This window comes from Sabethes cyaneus, chromosome 3 (assembly GCF_943734655.1).
Source record: "Sabethes cyaneus chromosome 3, idSabCyanKW18_F2, whole genome shotgun sequence".
Taxonomy (NCBI): Eukaryota; Metazoa; Arthropoda; class Insecta; order Diptera; family Culicidae; genus Sabethes; species Sabethes cyaneus.
This window is the reverse complement of record NC_071355.1, coordinates 115,595,787-115,621,968: the sequence shown is the minus strand read 5'-3', so window position 1 is coordinate 115,621,968 and position 26,182 is coordinate 115,595,787. Positions and strand designations below refer to the sequence as shown.

The 26,182-nt window shown below is 36.6% G+C and overlaps 1 protein-coding gene across 3 annotated transcripts in view; it reads right to left on the bottom strand.

Moving 5' to 3' along the window:
- The window catches only part of LOC128743631 (sex-lethal homolog), a 395,363-nt gene extending 372,814 nt beyond the window's left edge, over positions 1-22,549 (bottom strand). For all 3 annotated transcript variants that reach the window (XM_053840243.1, XM_053840244.1, XM_053840245.1), the window contains exons 1-2: positions 22,326-22,549; positions 22,158-22,203 (exon numbers count right to left, since the gene is read on the bottom strand). In XM_053840243.1, coding sequence (XP_053696218.1) covers positions 22,158-22,203; positions 22,326-22,369 — 90 coding nt within the window. In that variant the 5' untranslated portion in view covers positions 22,370-22,549. The remainder of the gene's footprint in view (positions 1-22,157; positions 22,204-22,325) is intronic.
- Positions 22,550-26,182: the final 3,633 nt, after the last annotated feature.

Here is a 26,182-nt window from a genome sequence, read left to right as displayed (position 1 = left end):
GAAGGTTAACAAAATCAAGAGCACAAACTATTGCTTTCCTGCTACCTTACTGAAATTAAAGATTGTTTTTATTACCCATGGGGAACCATGGGTAATAAAAACAATCGTTGAAGGGATTTTACCAATTCAATCCTATTTTATCAACAGCACATCTTTTCAATACACTTCTAATGAAACGGTAAGCATGCGTATTCACGGGCAACTAGCAGTCATTGACTTTTCGTCGGAAAGCCCAATTTCGGAAGCAGCTTTTCGGCCCAAAAGCGGGATTGTGTTTATAAAAAGGTATATACTGCATTCTTCTTGCCAATCTGAACACAGCGAATATATTTTCATAAACCGAATTTTTGTTTCAAACAAAAAAACTGCTTTTGAAATTGGCAGAATCGATGATGACTAATTTCACCTTCATACGGAGTAGTATTATAATCGAACACTACAGCTGTAGCACATTTTTCGAATACAGATATCAACAGAATTTGCAATCTGTTGGGACAACGAACTTGTTTCATTTTTTCTGACACACTTCCCTAACACAGACATCAAATTAGACTAGGTTTAATCGCATTCGTAAGAAATCTGTTGGCACGAGGGGACTTTGTCACTCTTTCTGGCGTACTTCCCAAGCACGGTCATCAAAATGGTCTAGGTTGAACCGCGGTGTTAAGAAATCTTGTTGAAATGAGGGAAGTTGGTCACTTGTTTTGGCTTACTTCCCAAGCACAGATATCAAATTGGTATAGGTTTAGATCATCGCAAAGAATCTTCCAACCAATCACGAAGCGAGAATTCTGGTAAAACATAGGTTCATTATTTTCAATTTTTTAGTAGTTCAACATCAAGAATCCATACTTTTCTTCATTTGGGTCAATTCTTAGAAGATTTTCCGATCGATTGGTGCAAGAATATTGAAAATCGATAGGAAAACCGCTGAGCTATTAGCGCTCAAAACCTTTCATTTTTCGTGACGCTCGCATTTTTCGATTTTTTGGAATGACACCCTATCTCAAAACTTGCCGTAAGACGTAGTCCTACGTCAAAAACTTATAAAACTGTAAGTAATCTATCTAAAATCTAAATATCTAAAATAGCTTACTTGCTAAAACTTAAATGTAACAAACACTTACACACTATTTACAAAATTAAAATAGGCATTTATAGTGTCAGTTATAAAAGGAGTGGATCCGTCTGCAAGAGGAATCGGATTGAATACTATAATTGTAAGTGAATTCTCAGTTTGATTAATAAGTGTTTAAAACTTATTCTAAAATAAAATATTACAGTTTTGATCAGCTTTAAAAGAGAGATTGCAAGGACTTATAAATTTTCAATTCCGAACACAAACATTAAATTTTTAAATGATAATTAGTTTTCCGTTTTGAAGTATCGCATAAGCGACGCACATAGGAGTATTTGAGCCGAAAAGTTGGCCAAAAGTATTGTTAATCATTTTTATTAGAGTAAACAAGCGGTAATGAGTGAAAAATAGTATCATTAGTTCTATGAAGTATTTTTTATGGAATTAAGTTTGTATCTACCTAGCAGTGTGGCACAACTTTTCTGCTATTGCTTTTACTGATAGTTGAAGAATGGAAACTTTTATAAAAATTGCGTGAATAAAGAGAGAGAGAGATGAGAGAGAGAGAGAGAGAGAGAGAGAGAGAGAGAGAGAGAGAGAGGTCTTAAACACTTTCCTTCGTTTTCCTACGCATGCTTCTCTCGGTCCATTATGGAACCCCCTCGATGGGCTTCGATCACAGGGAAACCTAATCCAGATCCAGCATTTACAATCAGTCTACAATCATGGGTCACACACAATTATGGGTCATTTTAACTTTAATCGCTGATTAATGCATGATTGTTTTACTAATTGATTGACTAATTTGTTACTCACAAATAGCACTAATAATTTCATCAACTATTATGTGATATTTAAGCGGAAATTAGCAGCTAGAGCTAAAATGACCCACAATTGTGACCCATAATTGTGGACTGACTCTACTTATTTTTCTTACAAAACTGACCTTTTGACTGATAGCACGCTTATCGAATGAATTGCGTAATGAAGAGACTCAAAGCATGCGCAAATTAGATAGAAATTAAAGAAATTTGGCGAATACCAGAAATTTCTTGTCAATTAGTTTGTAGAGCATTCCTCTGGTATCCCACAATCAAAATGGCATAAAATTTATCTTTCAAATGCTTGAAATTTCATGATTGTATAATTTATCCTAAGAAAAATGCTGCAAAATTGAATATTTCATCATTTAGTAAAAAGTTTTTATTTCATAAAATTGCAAAAAGTTGCAAAAATTTCACTCACAACCTTCTTCCTGGGACTCTAAGCTATGAAATGGCATCAAAGATTGTGACGAGAAAAGGTGAGAACATAAACAAATATTAGTTTAAAGTAGCATCATATTTGCGCTATTTTGCTATAATAAATAGTGCTCGCTTGTCATCATTATATTCGTTGAAATCTAATATCTATATCAACAAATAATTGTAAAATCTTTGAATTTAAAAAGCCTTTTTACAGCTGGTCGATAGGATGTGTATAGCCTTAGAAATGTGAAAGGCAACATCCTTACCTATATGAGCGAAAATATATGGCCCATTTTTACTCGAAGTTTGACAGCTCTATGGAAGACGTAAACAAAACAAATGGATTCAAAATTAACGTTACATTGTGTGATAGGTATCTGGGAAGACAGCGAGGTTTAATTGGAGGGGATTGAACGAGTTTTAATTTTCCTCATTTTGGCCAGCTTTTTGGTCCAAATACTCCTCTGTGCGACGGTGTCAAAAATTTCAATGATTTTTAAATAGACACTCATAACTTGGTTATTATTTATCCCTGGTAAAAAAGGTACTGATAAGATGTTTGAAATAAAAGCATTTCAAACTTGGAATAATGTCATAGGACTTAGAAAACTTCATTGACACACTTTACCCCGTGACACACTTTGCCCCGTCCTACCCTACAGTTAGAAGGCTTAAAAAAGTGGATTTTTCTAGAAAAACCCCTTAAACTGATTAAAGTGAACATTTTTATACATCTTATAATAGCTTTTTGCTGTATTTTAACATATTTTATTTTTGAAAAAAGTTATGTAAATAGCTGCTATAGTCAGGTATGGCACAATCACCTTGACCTTTAACAGTACCGTCTCAGTCATGCAGAATTTGAATGAGTTATATATGGGACGAACGACGAACTTTTCTGAAATAAAGTATTTAGTGACTAAGTGAACGTTCATTTAGTGTTGGAGGCAACTGGAGCAGAACTGGGAACAGGGCATTGCCAGTTCCCTGCACGCTCAACCTCAACTACTCAAAATTGAGTAAAGAACTACTCAGTTTTGGAAAAACCGTGGGTACGCAAACATGAGTAAAGGTGCTGTCACTCAAAAATGAGTAGCCATACATTTTCTCCAAAATGATTAGTTTTTGCTCAGTTTTATTTACTTGGATAAATGGGTGGAAACTACTCATTTTTGAGTAACCGGGCATTTTGTCAAAACAAAGTAGTTTCTACTCAGTTTAATTAACTAAATTAACGGGTGGAAACTCATTTTATTGAGGGGAATGATTAGGAACTACTCATTTCGAGTGTTATTTCAATTAGATATGTTAATTATGTTAATTTTGTATGATGTATTATTCTGAATAATTATTTGTAATTAATCTTCAATGCAACGGAAAAAAGCTATACATTATTTGAGAATTTGAGTTTTGAGCTCGCTCTCATTCATCCATTTACAATCTGAATCCGAATCTGTTTTCTTTACATGCAAAAGCATGGTTGCCTGCCGTTGGGGTGGTTTTCAGGTCCTATTATAATTGTCAGGTTTAAAATTTTATAAGTGTGAAGGTAAGGGAAACATTCACGACTCGCCACTGGTTTATATTTATACCCGAGAGAGAGGCGCCAGCTCATTGACAAATTGATTGTTGTCGTTGTCTTTTTCTTCTTATATTTGATGCAAAAAATTCAAATACTACAATTTCAATCAAGTCAGCATGCTCCGGTTTGCGAGGGGTTTAAAATTTCAACACTTCCCCTGTTTTATTCAATCAAGCTAGACTAATCTCATGTTTTTAGTTTTGACCTTGAAATGCGGTCATACATACAGTGGGATTTCGAATTTGGCATGGTTCGATTTTGGCATGCCTCGATCTTGGCAACAAAAGTATCCGTTTTTGGCAACATAAGATATATCACTTAAAAAATATGCTTAAATATCAGTCTGTCTCCGCATACATGCTTCAAATGACGAACGAATGATACCCACAGTGTGTTCATGAAAAAAAGTTTGCAGTTATAGAATGTTTCGAACAATAAAATTTTTATTGCCGTAGGACTACGTCTTACCGCAGGTTGGCGAAAACTTATTTGCACCGGACGAATAGCTCTTGACGGACTTTTCAAACATGAAATGGTTGTAATCTTTGATTAATAATATTTGGTCAATTTTTAACGCAATTTACATTCTATTTTTTCATATCGAAAAAGGCTCATGATTTTGATACGGTTTCGATATTGGCAACATAGGCGACACGCATTTGTTGCCAAATTCGAAATCCAACTGTATATGACACATTCCGCGGGCCGGTATACCAATCAGACATTTTATAAAACATGCTTTTTGCATTGTTGATTATTTTTCCATGATTTGGCAATGTTTGAACCTTTCAAAACTGCCGTAACTGGTATTCTAGCATTTTCGGAAGTTATATAAAACGTGTATCGAAAATAAATGAAATTTACAAGAAATAAATGATTTTTCGTGAATTTTTGAAAATGGTGCTACAGTGCGCTAAAACTTTTCATAATATCACTTGTTTTCGAACAATTTACAAAGGAATATATGCTGAATCCATTCCAAAAATAGTTTGTATGTAATTTTGCAGTTATTTTGTATTTCAAGTGGATGAAATAGGGCCATTTTCTTGCGTTGTATCGTCACGAAAAAGGCGTACTTTTTCGCTTTCGCAGAAAAGTAAAAATTCGAACAATCTAATAATCCGTATGCTCTTTGTACTCAAAAATACCTTTAAAACGGTGCCTAAAGAATGATGATAAGTAAAGTAGAACCTAAGTTACAACTGATTGAAGCTCGCATTGTAACGTCACGGCGGTCAGCCAGACGGATTCAAAACAAGTGAGACATAAGTAATAGCATCGAAACCTTAAGACATAGCATAATAGTTGCTTCAGAAAAGTTTCTTCATTTAAAAAGCACTTTCTCGTGGTGAAAAAATATTCGGACATTAGGGTGTCCTCAAGCAGATACAAAAAATATTTTCTCTATTTTAAGTTAGAAATGATAGCTGTCTGCAAAACATTTGTATAATAGCTAATTTTAAGAAACTTCATTGAATGCTGAAAATTTCTATTTCTTACATGAAAAAAAGTTATAGAGCCAAACTCTTAGGGACACCCTCAAAAACAGGGTTTTCGATCTAGCTCCTAACGCTTCGTACACCTTTTAGATGTTCTAATAAATTGGTAATCAAATTAAATTGCACATTTTCGTCGAAGATTCTAGGGCTCTATCTTTTTCCCTTTAGGAGCTATCCCTTGTTTCTTTCATTTCGACATGTTCACCTACGGTTGCCTTCATAATACCTTTTTTTAGATATTCCTCAGTGTTCTGTCCTATATTGTACATGGTGGAATACAGCATAAATTGACTCACAAAAAACAAGTGAGAGTAGCTGTTTATAGTTGCTTTTCCCCGAGATACAGTACATTAAAGAGTACATGAAAAAATAAAAAAGCCAGTAATAGCTTCTAAAGGAAAAAAATAGAGCCTACTATTTTCGACAAAAATGTGCAATTTAATTAGATTACCAATTTATTAGAACACTAGCTGACCCGACAAACTTCGTATTGCCACAAATTAACCTGTGTTATACATAAATCATGAATCATGGATGATTTTTGTCACAATCTCGAGTTTTGCAAGCCCCCAAGCGGGCGGCGCTTCCGACGGCGGGTCACCGGCAACACTGGCGACCGTCTCGTCCTGAATGATCTAGTGTTACTATAGATAGTTTTTGTGGTCTTGTATTGACTAATGTTTTATGGAAGAGTCTCGAATTTCTCGAGTTCGATTATTTTTTGAGTTTCGCAAAAATTTCTCCATATCCTCCTGCCATAGGGGTGAGAGTTCTCTAACTATCGTAAAATAAATTCAAGACTCCAAAATCTCCTACATGCCAAATTTGATTCCATTTGCTTGATTAGTTCTCAAGTTATAAGGAAATTTGAATTTCATTTGTATGGGAGCTCCCCTCTTAAAAGGGGAAGAGGTCGTAATTCACCATAGAAAAAATTTCTGCCATCTAAAACTCCCACATGCCAAATTTGGTTCCATTTGATTGATTAGTTCTCGAGATAAGAGCAAATTTGCATTTCATTTGTATGGAAGCCCACCCTCTTGAAGAGGAGATGGGCCATAACTCGCTTTCTAAAGAAGAGAGGGGTCTCAATTCACCAAAGAAAAAAATTTTTGTCTCCAAAAACGCCCACGTGCCAAATTTGGTTCCATTTGCTTGATTAGTTCTCGAGTTATGAGGAAATTTGTATTTCGTTTGTATAGGAGCCCCCCCTCTTAAAGTTGGGAGGGGTCCTAATTCACCATAGAAAATATTTTTGCCTCCAGAAACCTCCACATGCCAAATTTGGTTCTATTTGCTTGATTAGTTCTCGAGTTATGAGGAAATTTGAATTTCATTTGTATGGGAGCCCCCCCTCCTAAAGCGGGTAGGGGTACCAATTCATCACAGAAAAAATTTTTGTCTCCAAAAACACCCACGTGCCAAATTTGGTTCCATTTGCTTGATTAGTTCTCGAGTTATGAGGAAATTTGTATTTCATTTGTATAGGAGCCCCCCCTCCTAAAGTGAGGAGGGGTCCCAGTTCATCATAGAAAAAATTTTTGTCTCCAAAAACACCCACGTGTCAAATTTGGTTCCATTTGCTTGATTAGTTCTCGAGTTATGAGGAAATTTGTATTTCGTTTGTATTGGAGCCCCCCCTCCTAAAGTGGGAAGGGGTCCTTATTTACCATAGAAAATATTTTTGCCCTCGAAAACTCCCACATGCCAAATTTTGTTCCATTTGCTTGATTAGTTCTTCAGTTATGAGGAAATTTGTATTTCATGTGTATAGGATCCCCCCCCTCCTAAAACGGGGAGGGGTACCAATTCATCATAGAAAAAATTTTTGTCTCCAAAAACACCCACATGCCAAATTTGGTTCCATTTGCTTAATTACTTCTCGAGTTATGAGGAAAATTGTGTTTCTTTGGTACAGGAGCCCCCCCTCTTAAAGTGGGGAGGGGTCCTAATTTACTATAGAAAATATTCTTGCCCTCGAAAACCTTCACATGCCAAATTTGGTTCCATTTGCTTAATTAGTTCTCGAGTTATGAGGAAATTTGTATGGAAGCCCCCCCTTTTAAAGAGGGGAGGAGTTATAATTCCCCTTATAAAGAGGGGAGGGGTCTCAATTTACCATAGAATAAATTCTTGTCACCGAAAACACCCACATGCCAAATTTTGTTCTATTTGCTTGATTAGTTGTTGAGTTATGCAGAAATTTGTTTCATTTGCATGGGAGCCCCCGCTCTTAGTGAGGGGAGGGGTTTCTAACCATCACTAAAACCTTTCCTGGCCCCAAAAAACCTTTACATGCATATTTTCATGCCGATTGGTTCAGTAGTTTTCGATTCTATAAGGAACATACGACAGACAGACAGACAGAAATCCTTCTTTATAGGTATAGATTTTCAAGACATACGAAGCGTTATTAAAAAGCTAGATCGAAGAAAAAAAAACTATTTCTAAGGGTGTCCCTAAGAGTTTGGCTCTAAAACTTTTTTCATGTACGAAATATAAATCTTCAGTATTCAACAAAGTTTCTTAAAATTAGCTTTTATACAAATGTTTTGCAGACAGCTATCATTTCTAACTTAAAATAGAGAATATATTTTTTGTATCTGCTTGAGGACACCCTAATGTCCGAATATTTTTTTCACCACGAGAAAGTGCTTTTTAAATGAAGAAACTTGTCTGAAGCAACTATTATGCTATGTCTTAAGGTTTCGATGCTATTACTTATGTCTCACTTTCTTAGCATCCCTCCCACTGCGCTACGTAATTTGTGAACAACCCCACAATTACGTAGGCGAAATAGTGAAAGACAAATTTATTAACAACACATTTTTGGATTATCCCTTATGTACAGAGGGCAGCAACAGCGATAATTAACGAATATTAAATGAACAGATTTTTCGTGACGTTACAACGGAGCTGCGACCCTCTCTGTGCAAAGCAGAGCGTTGTAACGTCACGAAAAGTAAAAGCTGTTTAAAAATTAACTTCACTAACTATCGGAATTCTGAAAACGGCAAGTTGTTCTGTATTCATCTCTTATCAAATCATAGAAGAAAATCTTTAGATAAAATTTGAAAGAGAGCAGAATTTTCATGTTCTTTGACAGAAGAACCAAAAGACGTATTTCTGGCGCGTTGTAACGTCACGCTACATATTTGCTTTCCAAAACAATCTGGGCAAAGCAAATGCTATTAATTTGTTCACTTTTGATAGGAAATTTTATGCTCTTTCCAAATATATAATAATATTTGGGGGTTTCATAACGATTTTCCCAGCTTAAACATAAATACTGTGCAAAGAAAAGTCAAAACGGTGTAACGTCACGGCGGAATGTGTCATATATATATAAGTTAAGTTGAAGACACTAATACAGAATGCTGCATGCACTAAAGTTAAGCTGAACGCATTAATGTCTAATGCTGCATGCACCGTTCCCACACCGGCAGCAACAACAACAACAACAACAACAACAGCAACGACAGTCGCGACGTAGAAGCGCATTCCAGACCAACGTGGAGTGCAACACCAACGTGGCGACATGAAATTACGTGGAAGCACACGCTCCAGCCGACAGCCATGGTCAGCAGTTTTCGCTAGGAGCCAGGGCTTTAGGTGCTTCATGAAATAAAATAAAATCATTCTAGTAGTGACCACCAAGTAAAGTGGACTTATCTTTTTTTAAAAATCTACATTCAGTTCCACAGAACTTAACTACTTCACACCCTCAAATCACAGTCAAACCAATGGCTTAGTAGAGCGGTTTCACTCTACGCTTAGCGAAATATTCAGATCTAACAAACACAAATACGAAAACTTACCTTCCAAAGAAATGTTACCTATGAGAAGATCAAAAAGAGGACTGCTAAACTTCGTCGGAAGTGGAATCAAGAGAATCACCGGAAATCTAGATAATAATGATCTCGTTTTCATATCACAACACATTCATAATCTTCAAATTAATAACAAAATGTTAATCACCCAGAATAATCAGCAAATTAAAATCAATGATCAATTTCAGAATAGAATCAATTTGATAATCAATCAACTAAAACAACAACAAGAACAGATTTCCGATAGATTACTAGCAGCAAAAAACGAAATTGACTCTAGAAGAAGCTTTTCTCTAATAAATGAAATTTTGAAGATTAATCTTAGTCTGGATCATCTAGCTTCCCATATACAAGAAATATTCGAATCTGTTAAACTAGCGAAACTTAAATTGATTTCAAAACATATTTTATCATCCAATGAATTAGGATTTGCCATCAAAAAATTAGAAGAACGAGGGTTGATCTTGACCAGCGTAGACGAGGTTTATGATTTTTTGCAATTATCAGCATTTTACAATAAAACACAAATTGTTTTTATTGTATCCATTCCATTGATCGAAAATACAATTTATAATCATGTTACCTTAGAACCTCTACCAGTAGGGAACAAGATTTTAAAACTGCCAGCGCCGACAGCCATTTTCAACGAGGAAGCCACCTACTTCATCAATACGGAATGCCAGCGAGTACAGCAAAATCATCTCTGTGCTCCAAGTAATCTAGTCAACTACACTGGAGACGATTGCTTTTCAAAGTTGTTGCAGGGATCGTCTGGGAATTGTACTTTTGTAAAAACCACCAGCCTAACCAAAATTGTTCAACTTACCGGTAACCATATTTTAATCAAACAAGCCAATCCTGTTGAGGTATCGTCAACTTGTGGATTCACCAACAGAAATCTCTCTGGAACATTTCTGATTGAATATCACAATTGTTCCATTACTATAAATGGTTCATTTTTTGAAAATATTGAACTAATCAGAGCAGAACCAATGATTGTTTTGCCTTTAGATGGACTCGTTATACACGAGAAACATTTGGAACCAATCAATAAACTGGACGAAATTCATATTATCAATCGTCAAATCGTTGAAGATTTTACCAATAGAAACGATATCGTGACATATACGTCCATTACCACATCAAGCATCAGTATCGGCGTTGGAATACTTATAATTCTAGCCATTATCCTCAAGAAAAAGTCACGCAATATTGTGCAACACCAACGTGGCGACATGAAATTACGTGGAAGCACACGCTCCAGCCGACAGCCATGGTCAGCAGTTTTCGCTAGGAGCCAGGGCTTTAGGTGCTTCATGAAATAAAATAAAATCATTCTAGTAGTGACCACCAAGTAAAGTAGACTTATCTTTTTTTGAAAATCTACATTCAGTTCCACAGAACTTAACTTATATATATATACTAGCTGACCCGACAAACTTCGTATTGCCACAAATTAACCTGTGTTGTACATAAATCATGAATCTCGGATGATCTTTGTCACAATCTCGAGTTTTGCAAGCCCCCCAGTGGGCGGCGCTTCCGACGGCGGGTCACCGGCAACACTCGCGACCGTCTCGTCCTAAATGATCTAGTGTTACTATAGATAGTTTTTGTGGTCTTGTATTGACTAATGTTTTATGGAAGAGTCTCGAATTTCTCGAGTTCGATTAGTTTTTGAGTTTCGCAAAAATTTCTGTTTTATTTGTATGAAAGTCCATATCCCCCTACCACAGAGGTGAGAGGTCTCTATAACTATCGTAAAATAAATTCAAGACTCCAAAATCTCCCACATGCCAAATTTGGTTCCATTTGCTTGATTAGTTCTCAAGTTATAAGGAAATTTGGATTTCATTTGTATGGGAGCCCCCCTCTTAAAAGGGGAAGGGGTCGTAATTCACCATAGAAAAAATTTCTGCCATCGAAAACTCCCACATCCCAAATTTGGTTCCATTTGATTGATTAGTTCTCGAGATAAGAGAAAATTTGCATTTCATTTGTATGGAAGCCCACCCTCTTAAAGGGGAAATGGGCCATAACTCGCTTTCTAAAGAAGATAGGGGTCTCAATTCACCATAGAAAAAATCTTGCGTCCAAAACCACTTACATGTCAAATTTGGTTCCATTTGCTTGATTATTTCTCGAGTTATGAGGAAATTTGTTTTTCATTTGTATAGGAGCCCCCCCCCCCCCTCTTAAAGTGGGGAAATCCATAGAAAATATTCTTGCCTACAAAAACACCTACATGATAAATTTGGTTCCATTTGCTTGATTAGTTCTAGAGTTATGAGGAAATTTGTATTTCGTTTGTATGAGAGCCCCCCTCTTAAAAAGGTAAGGGGTCCTAATTCATCATAGAAAAAATGGTTGCCTCCAAAAACACCCACATGCCAAATATGGTTCCATTTGCTTGATTAGTTCTCGAATTATGAGGAAATTTGTATTTCATTTGTGTAGAAGCACCCCCTCTTAAAGTTGGGAGGGGTCCTAATTCACCATAGAAAATATTTTTGCCTCCAGAAACCTCCACATGCCAAATTTGGTTCTATTTGCTTGATTAGTTCTCGAGTTATGAGGAGATTTGAATTTCATTTGTATAGGAGCCCCCCCTCCTAAAGTGGGTAGGGGTCCCAATTCATCATAGAAAAAATTTTTGTCTCCAAAAACACCCACGTGCCAAATTTTATTCCATTTGCTTGATTAGTTCTCGAGTTATGAGGAAAATTGTGTTTCTTTGGTACAGGAGCCCCCCCTCTTAAAGTGGGGAGCGGTCCTAATTTACTATAGAAAATATTCTTGCCCTCGAAAACCTTCACATGCCAAATTTGCTTCCATTTGCTTGATTAGTTCTCGAGTTATGAGGAAATTTGTATGGAAGCCCCCCCTTTTAAAGAGGTGAGGAGTTATAATTCCCCTTATAGAGAGGGGAGGGGTCTCAATATACCATAGAATAAATTCTTGTCACCGAAAACACCCACATGCCAAATTTTGTTCTATTTGCTTGATTAGTTGTCGAGTTATGCAGAAATTTGTGTTTCATTTGTATGGGAGCCCCCCCTCTTAGTGGGGGGAGGGGTTTCTAACCATCACTAAAACCTTTCCTGGCCCCAAAAAACCTCTACATGCATATTTTCATGCCGATTGGTTCAGTAGTTTTCGATTCTATAAGGAACATACGGACAGACAGACAGACAGACAGAAATCCTTCTTTATAGGTATAGATATATATATATATATATATATATATATATATATATATATATATATATATATATATATATATATATATATATATATATATATATATATATATATATATATATATATATATATATATATACACATATATATATATATATATATATATATATATATATATCTATACCTATAAAGAAGGATTTCTGTCTGTCTGTCTGTCCGTATGTTCCTTATAGAATCGAAAACTACTAAACCAATCAGCATGAAAATATGCATGTAGAGGTTTTTTGGGGCCAGGAAAGGTTTTAGTGATGGTTAGAAACCCCTCCCCTCACTAAGAGGGGGGGCTCCCATATAAATGAAACACAAACTTCTGCATAACTCGACAACTAATCAAGCAAATAGAACAAAATTTGGCATGTGGGTGTTTTCGGTGACAAGAATTTATTCTATGGTAAATTGAGACCCCTCCCCTCTTTATAAGGGGAATTATAACTCCTCTCCTCTTTAAAAGGGGGGGCTTCCATACAAATTTCCTTATAACTCGAGAACTAATCAAGCAAATGGAACCAAATTTGGCATGTGAAGGTTTTCGAGGGCAAGAATATTTTCTATAGTAAATTAGGACCCCTCCCCACTTTAAGAGGGGGGGCTCCTGTACCAAAGAAACACAATTTTCCTCATAACTCGAGAAGTAATTAAGCAAATGGAACCAAATTTGGCATGTGGATGTTTTTGGAGACAAAATTTTTTTCTATGATGAATTGGGACCCCTCCCCGTTTTAGGAGGGGGGGATCCTATACACATGAAATACAAATTTCCTCATAACTGAAGAACTAATCAAGCAAATGGAACAAAATTTGGCATGTGAAAGTTTTCGAGGGTATGAATATTTTCTATGGTGAATAAGGACCCCTCCCCACTTTAAGAGGGGGGGGGGCTCCTATACAAACTAAATACAAATTTTCTCATAACTCGAGAACTAATCAAGCAAATGGAACAATATTTGGCACGTGGGTGTTTTTGGAGACAAAAATTTTTTCTATGATGAATTGGGACCCCTCCCCACTTTAGGAAGGGGGGCTCCTATACAAATGAAATGCAAATTTCCTCATAACTCAAGAAATAATCAAGCAAATGGAACCAAATTTGGCATGTGAAAGTTTTCTAGGGCATGAATATTTTCTATGGTGAATTAGATCCCCTCCCCACTTTAAGAGGGGGGGCTCCTATACAAACGAAATACGAATTTCCTCATAACTCGAGAACTAATCAAGCAAATGGAACCAAATTTGACACGTGGGTGTTGTTGGAGACAAAAATTTTTTCTATGCTGAACTGGGACCCCTTCTCACTTTAGGAGGGGAGGCTCCTATACAAATGAAATACCAATTTCCTCATAACTCGAGAGCTAATCAAGCAAATGAAACCAAATTTGGCATGTGAAAGTTTTCGTGGGCAAGAATATTTTCTATGGTGAATTAGGACCCCTCCCAACTTTAAGAGGGGGAGCTCCTATACAAACGAAATACAAGTTTCCTCATAACTCGAGAACTAATCAAGCAAATGGAACCAAATTTGGCACGTAGGTGTTTTTGGAGACAAAATTTTTTTCTATGATGAATTGGGACCCCTACCCACTTTAGGAGGGGGGCTCCTATACAAATGAAAAACAAATTTCCTCATAACTCGAGAACTAATCAAGCAAATGGAACCAAATTTGACATGTAAGTGGTTTTGGACGCAAGATTTTTTTCTATGGTGAATTGAGACCCCTCTCTTCTTTCGAAAGCATGTCCCCTTTAAGAGGGTGGGCTTTCATACAAATGAAATGCAAATTTCCTCTTATCTCGAGAACTAATCAATCAAATGGAACCAGATTTGGCATGTGGGAGTTTTAGATGGCAGAAATTTTTTCTATGGTGAATTACGACCACTTCCCCTTTTAAGAGGGGAGCTCCCATACAAATGAAATTCAAATTTCCTTATAACTTGAGAACTAATCAAGCAAATGGAACCAAATTTGGTATGTGGGAGATTTTGGAGTCTTGAATTTATTTTACGATAGTTAGAGACCTCTCACTCCTGTGGTAGGGGGATATGGACTCTCATACAAATAAAACAGAAATTTTTGCGAAACTCAAAAACTAATCGAACTCGAGAAATTTGAGACTCTTCCATAAAACATTAGTCAATACAAAACCACAAAAACTATCTATAGTAACACTAGATCATTCAGGACAAGACGGTCGCGAGTGTTGCCGGTGACCCGCCGTCGGAAGCGCCGCCTACTGGGGGGCTTGAAAACCTCGAGATTGTGACAAAGATCATCCGAGATTCATGATTTATGTACACCACAGGTTAATTTGTGGCAATACGAAGTTTGTCGGGTCAGCTAGTATATATATATATATATATATATATATATATATATATATCTATACCTATAAAGAAGGGTTTCTGTCTGTCTGTCTGTCTGTCCTGTGTTCCTTATAGAATCAAAAACTACTGAACCAATCGGCGTGAAAATTTGCATGTAGAGGTTTTTGGGGCCAGGAAAGGTTTTAGTGATGGTTAGAGACCACTCCCCCACTAAGAGGGGGGGCTCCCATACAAATGAAACACAAATTTCTGCAGAACTCGAGAACTAATCAAGCCAATGGAACCAAATTTGGTATGTGTGTGTTTTTGAAGACAAAATTTTTTTCTATGATGAATTGGGACCCCTTCCCACTTTAAGAGGGGGGGGGGGGCTCCTATACAAACGAAATACAAATTTCCTTATAACTCGAGAGCTAATCCAGCAAATGAAACCAAATTTGGCATGCAGGTGTTTTTGGAGGCAAGAATGTTTTCTATGATGAATAAGAACCTCTCCCCACTTTAGGAGGGGGGGCTCCTATACAAATGAAATACAAATTTCCTCATAACTCGAGAACTAATCAAGCAAATAGAACCAAATTTGGCATGTGGGTGTTTTCGGTGACAAGAATTTATTCTATGGTAAATTGAGACCCCTCCCTCTTTCTAAGGGGAATTGTAACTCCTCTCCCCTTTAAGAGGGGGGGCTTCCATACAAATTTCCTCATAACTCGAGAACTAATCAAGCAAATGCAACTTTGGCATGTGAAGGTTTTCGAGGGCAAGAAAATTTTCTACGGTGAATTAGGACCCCTCCCCACTCTAAGAGGGGGGGCTCCTGTACAAATGAAATACAAATTTCCTCCTAACTCGAGAACTAATCAAGCAAATAGAACAACATTTGGCATGTGGGTGTTTTTTTTGGTGACAAGAATTTATTCTATGGTGAATTGAGACCCCTCCCCTCTTTATAAGAGGAATTATAACTCCTCTCCCCTTTAAGAGGGGGGGCGTGTGTGTGTGTTTTTGGAGACAATTTTTTTTTCAATGATGAATTGGGACCCCTCCCCACTTTAGGAGGGGGGGTCCTATACAAACGAAATACAAATTTCCTCATAACTCGAGAACTAATCCAGCAAATGGAACCAAATTTGGCGTGTAGGTTTTTGGAGGCAAGAATTTTTTCTGTGATGAATTAGGACCTCTTCCCACATTAGGAGGGGGGCTCCAATACAAATGAAATACAAATTTCCCCATAACTCGAGAACTAATCAAGCAAATAGAACCAAATTCGGCATGTGGAGGTTTTTGGAGGCAAAAATATTTTCTACGGTGAATTAGGATCCTTCCACACTTCAAGAGGGGGGGCTTCTACACAAATGAAATACAAATTTCCTCATAATTCGAGAACTAATCAAGCAAATGGAACCATATTTGGCATGTGGGTGTTTTTGGAGGCAACCATTTTTCCCATGATGAATTAGGACTTCTTACCTTTTTAGGAGGGGGGGGGGACTCCCATTCAAACGAAATACAAATTTGCTCATAACTTTAGAACTAATCAAGCAAATGGAACCAAATTTGGCATGTGAGAGTTTTAGATGGCAGAATTTTTTTTCTGTGGTGTATTACGACCCCTTTCCCTTTTAAGAGGGTGGGCTCCCATACAAATGAAATACAAATTTCCTTATAATTTGAGTACTAATCAAGCAAATGGAACCAAATTTAGCATGTAGGAGATTTTTGAGTCTTGAATTTATTTTATGATAGTTAGAGACCTCTCACCCCTGTGGTAGGGGGATATGGACTCTCATACAAATAAAACAGAAATTTTTGCGAAACTCAAAAACTAATCCAACTCGAGAAATTCGAGACTCTTCCATAAAACATTAATCAATAACAAGTAACACTAGATCATTCAGGACGAGCCGGTCGCGAGTGTTGCCGGTGACCCGCCGTCGGAAGCGCCGCCCACTGGGGGGCTTGCAAAACTCGAGAAGTGACAAAGATCATCCGAGATTCATGATTTATGTACAACACAGGTTAATTTGTGGCAATACGAAGTTTGGCGGGTCAGCTAGTATATATATATATATATATATATATATATATATATATATATAGATATATATATATATATATATATATATATATATATATATATATTTTGTACGGTGGTTCTACAATTGATGAAGGGACGGTAGGGGAAAGAAATGAAAATTTTTTGGTGAAGGAGGGGAAAGATGCACAATAAACCATTTTACGAACTAACAACATTGCTGATATTGATATTGCTTTCCCGTGGGGTCATCTGTGGATTCTGAAAGTACCAGCACGAGAAAGCTCAATATCAACATCAGCACGTTACCTTGTCGCTTGTCATATAAAATGGTATATATAACCTCTATTGTTGTTGCAGTTGAAAACCGTACCTAATAATCGACGTGACATTCGGTTTTATTCTTGTTCTGTGTGTCACGACTACATCGCACTTGGCGCGCTGTGTTCGCACATTGATGCGCTATACAGCGCACCACCTGCGACGTAGTTGCGACACACAAAACAAGAATAAAACCGAATGTCGCATGTCGATTATTACGGTTTTCAACTGCATCAACAATATAACCATCACCGAACATCAACGGCAACGTATCGTAAAGGAACGCCAGTGATGGTTGCATGCATTTTCAATGAGCGCATTCACACGAGTGCCTTTACGTTCCGTGATGTGACGTTCCGAACGCGTGTGAATGCGCACATTAAAAATGCAAGCGACCATCACTGGCGTTCCGTTACGATCAAGGGACTGACAACCCTATCCCAACTCAATGTGTAGCCAACATCTACTGCCGGCGTGGATATTATTTGCAAAAATCTGGCTAAGATTTGAAAATACTACCCGTCTGCCAGCATACCGGCTTTGCAGAGTGAAACGAACAGAACGTATAGCGGTGTCATGCTGTTTCATTTACGCAAATGGTTAGATGTTGACTTCAAAAACATGGCAGGACCGTGGTTACGATACGTTGCCGATGATGTTCGCTGATGGTCCGTGTGATTCGGTTTATATTGCTGTTGCAGTTGAAAACCGTAATAATCGACGTGCGACATTCGGTTTTATTCTATTTCTGTGCGTCGCAACTACGTCGTACGTAGTGTGTTGTGATCGCATATTGATGCGCTATACAGCACACCACGTGCGACGTAGGGCCCTATTCTGTAAGTCACGTCGAGCAACTCGGCTCGACTCAGTCACTGTCGAGTGTCGAGTGCAAGAAGAATGGGCAACATAGCGGTTCATTGCACGACCAAAACAAAGCTAGCTCAGGCGTCACTTGCTAACCTTTCCCGGGCAGGAACGAAGAGCAAAATAATATCAAAATATGTTATTCGAAATCGAATAACTCATATCAAAATTTGGTCTTGGTTTGGTTGACATAGTTGGTAAAATAACAAAAAATAATATCAAAATTTTACTCCTTTAAGGCCAAAAGAATAACTGCTTGTGTTATTTGAATAACAAAGCAATAACATGACTGTATTCAGAGTTTAGAATAACATATTTTAGTATTATTAAGATATTGAATAACAAATGCAGTAGTATATGAGATATCAAAAAATCATTTTATAAAATATTTATAATCTAAAATCTCTTTAATCAATAAAAAAAATTGTATGAAATATATCGAATGTCATTTCTAAGGCCAAAATAAGACATGATAACAAAATCAGTTATTAAACTCATCTCACAACCACTGTTTTAAATATCTACTCAATAACAAAATGTGTTATCAATGTATCTCCATATCTATTCTAGAGTGACTATATACAGAGTGGCGCCAAGTCATCCCAAATGTATGCAATGCGGCTTATCCTAGGTTTTTCTTTCTCTTTCCTGCATACGCGTTGGATAGGTTGTCTGCTCGATTGGAATGACACTGACAGATAATTATCATTCCAATTTTGACATTGTCGCCACTCTGTATATAGTCACTCTAATCTATTCAATAACAAAATATACCCTTATAACACAGTTTGTTATTGTTTTTATATTATTTTGCTCTTCGCTCCTGCTCGGATTTAGTCACTAGCTTTTTAGCGGTGGACTCAGTCGAGTTACTCGACAAAACCGGGTCGCGTGTGTCTTACATAATACCAAAAGTCGACTAGTCGAGCAAAGTGACACTCGACGTGACTTACAGAATAGGGCCCGTAGTTGCGACACACAGAACAAGAATAAAACCGAATATCGCACGGCGATTATTACACTTTTCAACTGCAACAGCAATATGTCGAGCATAGTGCGCAACTTCCAATGAAGTAATTTGCGGTTTCGTCACTAACGAGAATAACATTAGCTGCGGATCGTATATGTAGGAGTGAGAGGGGAGCGAAGAGTAGAGGAGAGGATCCGGGAGTTGGATATTTGATGTTTTTGATATTATTCCTACTGCCTCAGCAAGCGCCCCAGCTATAGACAAAAAATCTTTATATGCCTGCGTGGTGGAATACTTCATATCATAATACAGTAGGATTTCGAATTTGGCATAGTTCGATTTTGGCAATAAAAGTATCCGTTTTTGGCAACACAAAATATTTCCCTTCCAATAATATGCTTAAATATCAGTCAGTTTCCGCGTACATGCTTTAAATGACGCAATAATGATGCCCTCAGTGTTCATCAAAAAAAAGTTTGCGGTTATAGAATGGTTTGAACAATAATATTTTTATGGTCGTAGGACTACGACTTACCGCAGGTTGCGAAAAACTTACTTGCACCGGACGAATAGCTCTCGGCGCACTTTTCAAGCATAAAATGATTGCAATTGCTGATTAATATTTTCTCAATTTTTAACGCATTTACATTAAATTTTTTCATATCAAAAAACTACAAGGTATACAGCCCTAAGGGTTATACGAAAGGGTGACGTAGGACTATATCAGATCACTAAATCATTAGTCTGATCGTTCTTTGATCTTTGATTATTGAGTCTTTGAAGCTGCATTTCTGGCATATGTATGTTTATAAGAATTATTGTTTAAGTGAATCAAAAGAGAAGAGCGATATATTCAGATTAAATTTTTCATTAAATGCAATGGTGGCTTTGAAAATATGTGGAGAGGAGTTCATGATTACAACGCGTACAAGCATTAAGACATAGAATTTTTTGTTTAAAAATCACTTGTGTGCATCATAAAAGTTGAAATAGTAATGAATGACCAGCCCACAGATTATTGTATTAAACATGACTATGCGTAGCTTGACATGTTTCAATAATCTTACTTTAACGCGGTTGTGGCCTTTAAAAGGACCATTGGTTACAAATAACATTAAAACCAAAGCATGTTCATCGCAAATATGACGAGGCATTCTAATGTCCTTCTCTTTTGACATGAATGGTAGCAGGCACGTAAGCTAGTGGCGTCGATTCACTGTCTCTTGCTTCGTGAAGTTTTTACTAGTTTACTGTCATAGTTTACCGCTTGCTACATAGCACAAAATATGGCACATACTCAAAAAATTCTGTTTAATTTGTATGAGAGTCCTTATCCTCCTACCACAGGGGTGAGGAGTCCCAAACCATCATAAAATAAATTCATGCCTCCAAAATCCCCCATATGCCACATTTGGTTCCATTTGCTTGATTAGTTCTTGAGTTATAAGGAAATTTGTATTTCATTTGTATAGAATCTCCCCTTCTTGAAGAAGGCAAAGGTTTCACCATAGAAAAAATTACTGCCTGCCAAAACCCTCACATGCCAAATTTGGTTCCATTTGCTTGTTTAGTTATAGAGTTTTGAAGAAATTTGTACTACCATGCCGAATATACGATCGGTTTCGTCGATCGTGTTATAAGTATAGATATATAAGCGATATAAGAACCATTAATTAAGATTTCACCACAAACAGACGAGACACTCGCTTTAATTCCATCGTCCAATCAAAAACCACTCATTTTTCAAAAAAGCATGTTTCGTAACATGGACACACCGTGGCGCGCGAGTGTTGCTTCGAGTTTTCAGTATAAAACCATACAAATGTAAAAATCCTACAGCATAAAACCCAGCAAATGCAAGCTACTCCGCAACATGCATAATAGAGGGTGCTAGTGTGCAAGCAAAATGTGTAAGACAATGGTTTTTAAAGGATTTTCTTCTATGTGTCGTGTCAGTTCGTCAGTGCTTATAAATCCTACATCCAATTGGCTAAACTTACACTGTGTACTTACATCTAATCTAAAACTAGTGAGTATTGGTCCTAATTACGATTGAAGTGAACTGAAATTAAGATTGTTACATGCAATGAACTTATCTGCATTATAACCTATTTTATACTTAATTATTGCCTAAAATTAGAATTTGTCTTAAACTACGCGGAAGATAAAACCCGTGGAACTTAATTCTATACCGTGGGACTAATCCTACATAATCCTATCCCAGAAGTGAGTAATTATATAATGAAAATCACAGTTAAGCTTAAACAAATAATTATTAACAGGCAGGATATCAGCGAGCTTTAGCAGCAAAACGATTCTACCATTGATCGGGTAGATCACCAAAATTGTAAGCCACACTTTATTATTATTATTATTATTACGCAATTTCTAATAAAGCTTTTTCTGTAGCTATATACCAAAATTCGGTGTTTGCTCTTAGGAGTTGGAATCACCTTACTATCCCCACAAATGGCGTTTCATTTGTATAAAGGAGCCCCTCCTCCGACGCCCTTCATAAATTTGTTCTTTATCCCCTCTATAGAATTGCTGGTCGTTTTATCTCTCCAACGACATACAAATTGTTCAGTTTCGCTCAGTAGTTTAGTAGTTATTACCGTTTAAAATCTTTCATTCAAACGTTACACTTCTATTTTCAATTTCACAAAGTGCTACCCAGTCCCAGTATAGTAAACAAAGACGTAGTCCTACGTCAAAAGGGTCCCGATTTTGGCAACATAGGTGACACGCATTTGTTGCCAAATTCGAAATCCAACTATAGTAGATTTTTGGGATTTTACAAGAGAACATTTTTATAGGTACACATTCGGACTATTAGCGACGAACACAACGTTGAACACTTATTTCATTACTTTAAATCGAAACCTTTGGTTTTTTCTTTTTCCACAAGCAAATATTTTAGTGACATTTTAGTTTCTACTAGAATCAAAAAGAAAAATTAATGCTAATGCCATTAATATAAATACCTAGCTGACATAATTCGTTAGTTCTATCAACACGGCATGAAAACAGGTAAAATTACCTCTTGCATGTTATTTTTTTACATGCCTGTTTCGCATTTGTAGGATGTATAAAAAAGCCAGTATCAACCTTAACTCTATGTTCGCATCCAAGCGAAAATCATACCATTCCTGACGGAAGAGAGTGCGACATTCCCCATAGCCGACCACCGCTGCATATTTCGATACACATGAAACAAACAAAAATAGAATTACTATTATAAAATTGTCAATTAAACACTTCTTCGGTTATGAGCAAATTTATAACTTTATGCTACACATACGTCTCATGTACCTTGACCTAAATGTTGATGGATATCCATTCATTTTACTATACATCTGCAAAATGTGCAAAATCAATCTCAAATTTGATTTTCTAGCACGTTATCCTATAAGCAACACTGTATTAAACCGAAATCCGAGATCATAAAACTGCAAATTAACATGTCCAGAACCAGACAACAGCGCTTAGCGCAAAAAATTAACTTATTCCCGAATACGAAGTTGCTGAATTCTGATACTTATTTTGTTTGGTTTTCGTTATAGCGAACCTTAAGCTCAAGGGGTTTCCAACAGCAATGATTACTACGCACCTTTGAAAAAGTTATACAGTTGATTAAGGGGTTGTAATCATTTACGAATTAATTAGGTAATCAATGGTAATCAGTAGAGTAATGATAATCTTAAGTAATCATTAGTAATCATGATTAATTTATAGTAATCACAAGAGATTGATTACTGGTAATCAGAGGTAATCATTAAAGTAATCAAAAGTAACTTATTTCGAAGGTGCGTAGTAATCATTGCAGTTGGAAACCCCTTGCATTTGATTACTTTCCTCAAGGGATTTCCAACAGCAGTGATTACTACACGGAGAAAAATGTGGCTAAAGAAAACCGAGTGAAAAGCCCTAAGTTACAAGTTTCCTATAGGTTTCATCAATTACCGAAAACCGTTCATTGAAGAACGAACAAAATCTTTTGAAGATGCAAAAGATGTTACTAAAACTCTTTCATTTTATTAAACCCATGGTTTCATTCATTTTGACGCTTGACCGAACATATTTACTTGGAGCTGGCATCAGTGTTGCCACATGTACAGATTTATCTGGAAAAGTACAGATTTTTTCGAATTTTTTGGTACAGATTACAGATTTTTGCCAAAAAGTACAGATAGGTACAGATTTTTCTGAGTGTCAAAAATTCTTACTTTTTTCTCAGTACTGTTTCTTGAAATCAAAAGAGAAGCAATTTTTTTTTTTTTTTTTTTTTTTTTTTTTTTATTAACCCTCCACACACCCCCGTTACCAAAAAGCTCACACAGAGAGCCCCCTGGTATCGGACACTTACAGACCTCAGCTAGTAGGGAAAAACTGGACAGCGAACAAACTAAACACAAATTTATAGCTGAGGTATTTACAAAAGAGGTATAATTACTAATTTATTACACAATGAGCACCCAGTGGAATTTATGATTCCTTTTAAGGGGCTCAAAAATAAAAAATAAGCTTAACATTAAACTAAAAACAAAAATAAACTAGGCTACTGGTTTTAATTCTTAATATGAATGAAAACAAAACAAAAAGTATGTATGCCTATGTTTAGCAGATAAATCTGCAAACATAATAAAAAAAAATGATTTGAGACTTTGTCTATACAATAAATATTTTTAATGGTACAGATTTTTGGAAGAACAAGTACAGATGAACAAGATTTTTGCCCCTTCCAGTACAGATGAATATGTGGCAACACTGCTTAAACAGCTGGTAGATATAAGAAGATGTGTTCCGTTAGCTTCAAGAGGCAAGTTATCATTTAATTTTGCATCAAACAATACTAAAGCACACCTGAAAAGCGTAAGATACTTTTGGTAAGTCGGAAATATGCCAGTTTTTTTCTGGATATACTGAAAATGACCATAGAAGAGGCCAAAAAGAAAATATCATCACTGAGAGAATCGACCAGCAATATGACTAGCTTTTTTTAATCAAAAAGTTACGCAAAAACACAAACCGGTTGAATCGGTTTCGGTATCTATTCTGTTCGACATGGCTGACAGAAATCGAACAGAAATCTGGCAGACAAAACCGTTAGGCGAAATTTCTGCCAGAATCGGTTGCCCGCTTAGGCGCGTCCGGCAGAAATCGAACAAAAAACTCAACCTCCCCCCCCTTTGGACGTCACACAAACTCAAAATAAAAATGAAAAGCGTTTTGAAAGTAAAAAATGGTTTATAAAAATAGCTTAACCTTTTAAGAATTAGTGTATGATTAAACAAAATAGGAAATAACAATTAACAACAAATAATAACTTCGAACAAAGACTCTAACAACATTCAATTGCAAATTGTTACAAATCAATGAAGAAATGAAGCTTTGGTTTCAATTGAAGTAGCACGGCTCCGCTTCAAAACAAGCTTCAATCTGCGTCGGCGAGGCAGATTTCACTACATCGTGACGATAGCATTTACAGTTTATGGTACTTTTCTGTCCAATATTTAGTAAAAAGATAGAAACTTTGATTGCAAATGAGCTGAAATTGATTTACATATATCCTTCAATGTAACGCGTGGTCTACTTAGTTAACATTGACAAATTGTGCCTGACTTTCAAGGGCCGCCAGCTGGAACAATAAGTTCGAAAATCGAAATAAATCGATGAGTGATGAATGACTGAGAAACATATTTTTGCTGCCTTTTGATGAAAATGCAATTTTTTACGACGGATGTCACATTTGCCTAAACCCCCTCCCCCCCTGTGTCACAACCTGTCACAAAATTGACACCCCCCCTCTCCCCGATAAGCAATGGACGTCATTACTGAATGATCCCTTATATGCATGCCAAAATTAACCCTCTAGTTCCCAACCCTGCCAATTGGCGGGCTTCAGCAAAATCGTTGTAAATCTACTATGCTTATTCGTTTTATGTTGGTATCCACCCATACCTTCTCATTATAGTCTAATCTATAACTATTCGAGTGGTTTGTTTGTTTTATTACGTTAATTTGGAACAGATATTTCGTGCGAAACTTGAAAAATGCCAGAAAACTGAGAAACAAAAATCAAAGGGGTTGTGTACAAGACACGACCGCATATATAAGTGACGCAGGACTACGTAAGTCTCTTTGTATAGTGATAGTAGTATGTATTCATGCTTGTAATCATTCGATTCTTCATGTATACATGCTATATGTAACATATATACATGCTACATGTGTTGTATGTAACATTTATCAAAGTAGTAACATTGCATACGTTCAATTCTCAAAAGATTGTGCATTTGAAAACAATTTAACAAAATCAAGAACACAAACTATTGCTTTCCTGCTACCTTACTGAAATTAAAGATTGTTTTTATTACCCATGGTTCCCCACGTTGAAGGGATTTTACCAATTCAATCCTATTTTATCAACAGCATATCTTTTCACTACACTTCTAATGGAACGGCAAGCATGCGTATTCATACAGAGTCGTATTATAACCGAACACTACAGCTGTAGTACATTTTTCCAACACAGATATCAAATTCGCCGAGGTGTAATCGTCTCGCAGTAAAGAATTTGCGATCTATTGGGACAACGAACTTGTGTCATTTTTTCTGGCACACTTCCCTAACACAGACCTCAAATTGGACTAGGTTTAATCGCGTTTGTAAGAAATCTGTTGGCACGAGGGGGCTTTGTCGCTCTCTCTGGCGTACTTCCCAAGCAAGGACATCAAAATGGTCTAGGTTGAACCGCGGTGTTAAGAAATCTTGTTGAAATGAGGAAGCTTTGTCACTTGTTTTGGCTTACTTCCCAAGCACAGATATCAAATTGGTATAGGTTTAGATCATCGTATAGAATCTTCCAACCAATCACGAAGCGAGAATTCTGGTAAAACATAGGTTCATTATTTTCAATTTTTCAATAGTTCAACATCAAGAATTCATACTTTTCTTCATTTGGGTCAATTCTTAGAAGATTTTCCGATCGATTGGTGTAAGAATATTGAAAATCGATCGGAAAACCGCTGAGCTATTAGCGCTCAAAACCTTTCATTTTTCGTGACGCTCGCATTTTTCGATTTTTTGGAATGACACCCTATCTCAAAACTTGCCGTAAGACGTAGTCCTACGTCAAAAAATTATTTTGCTCTGCAGAGTGAAATTCA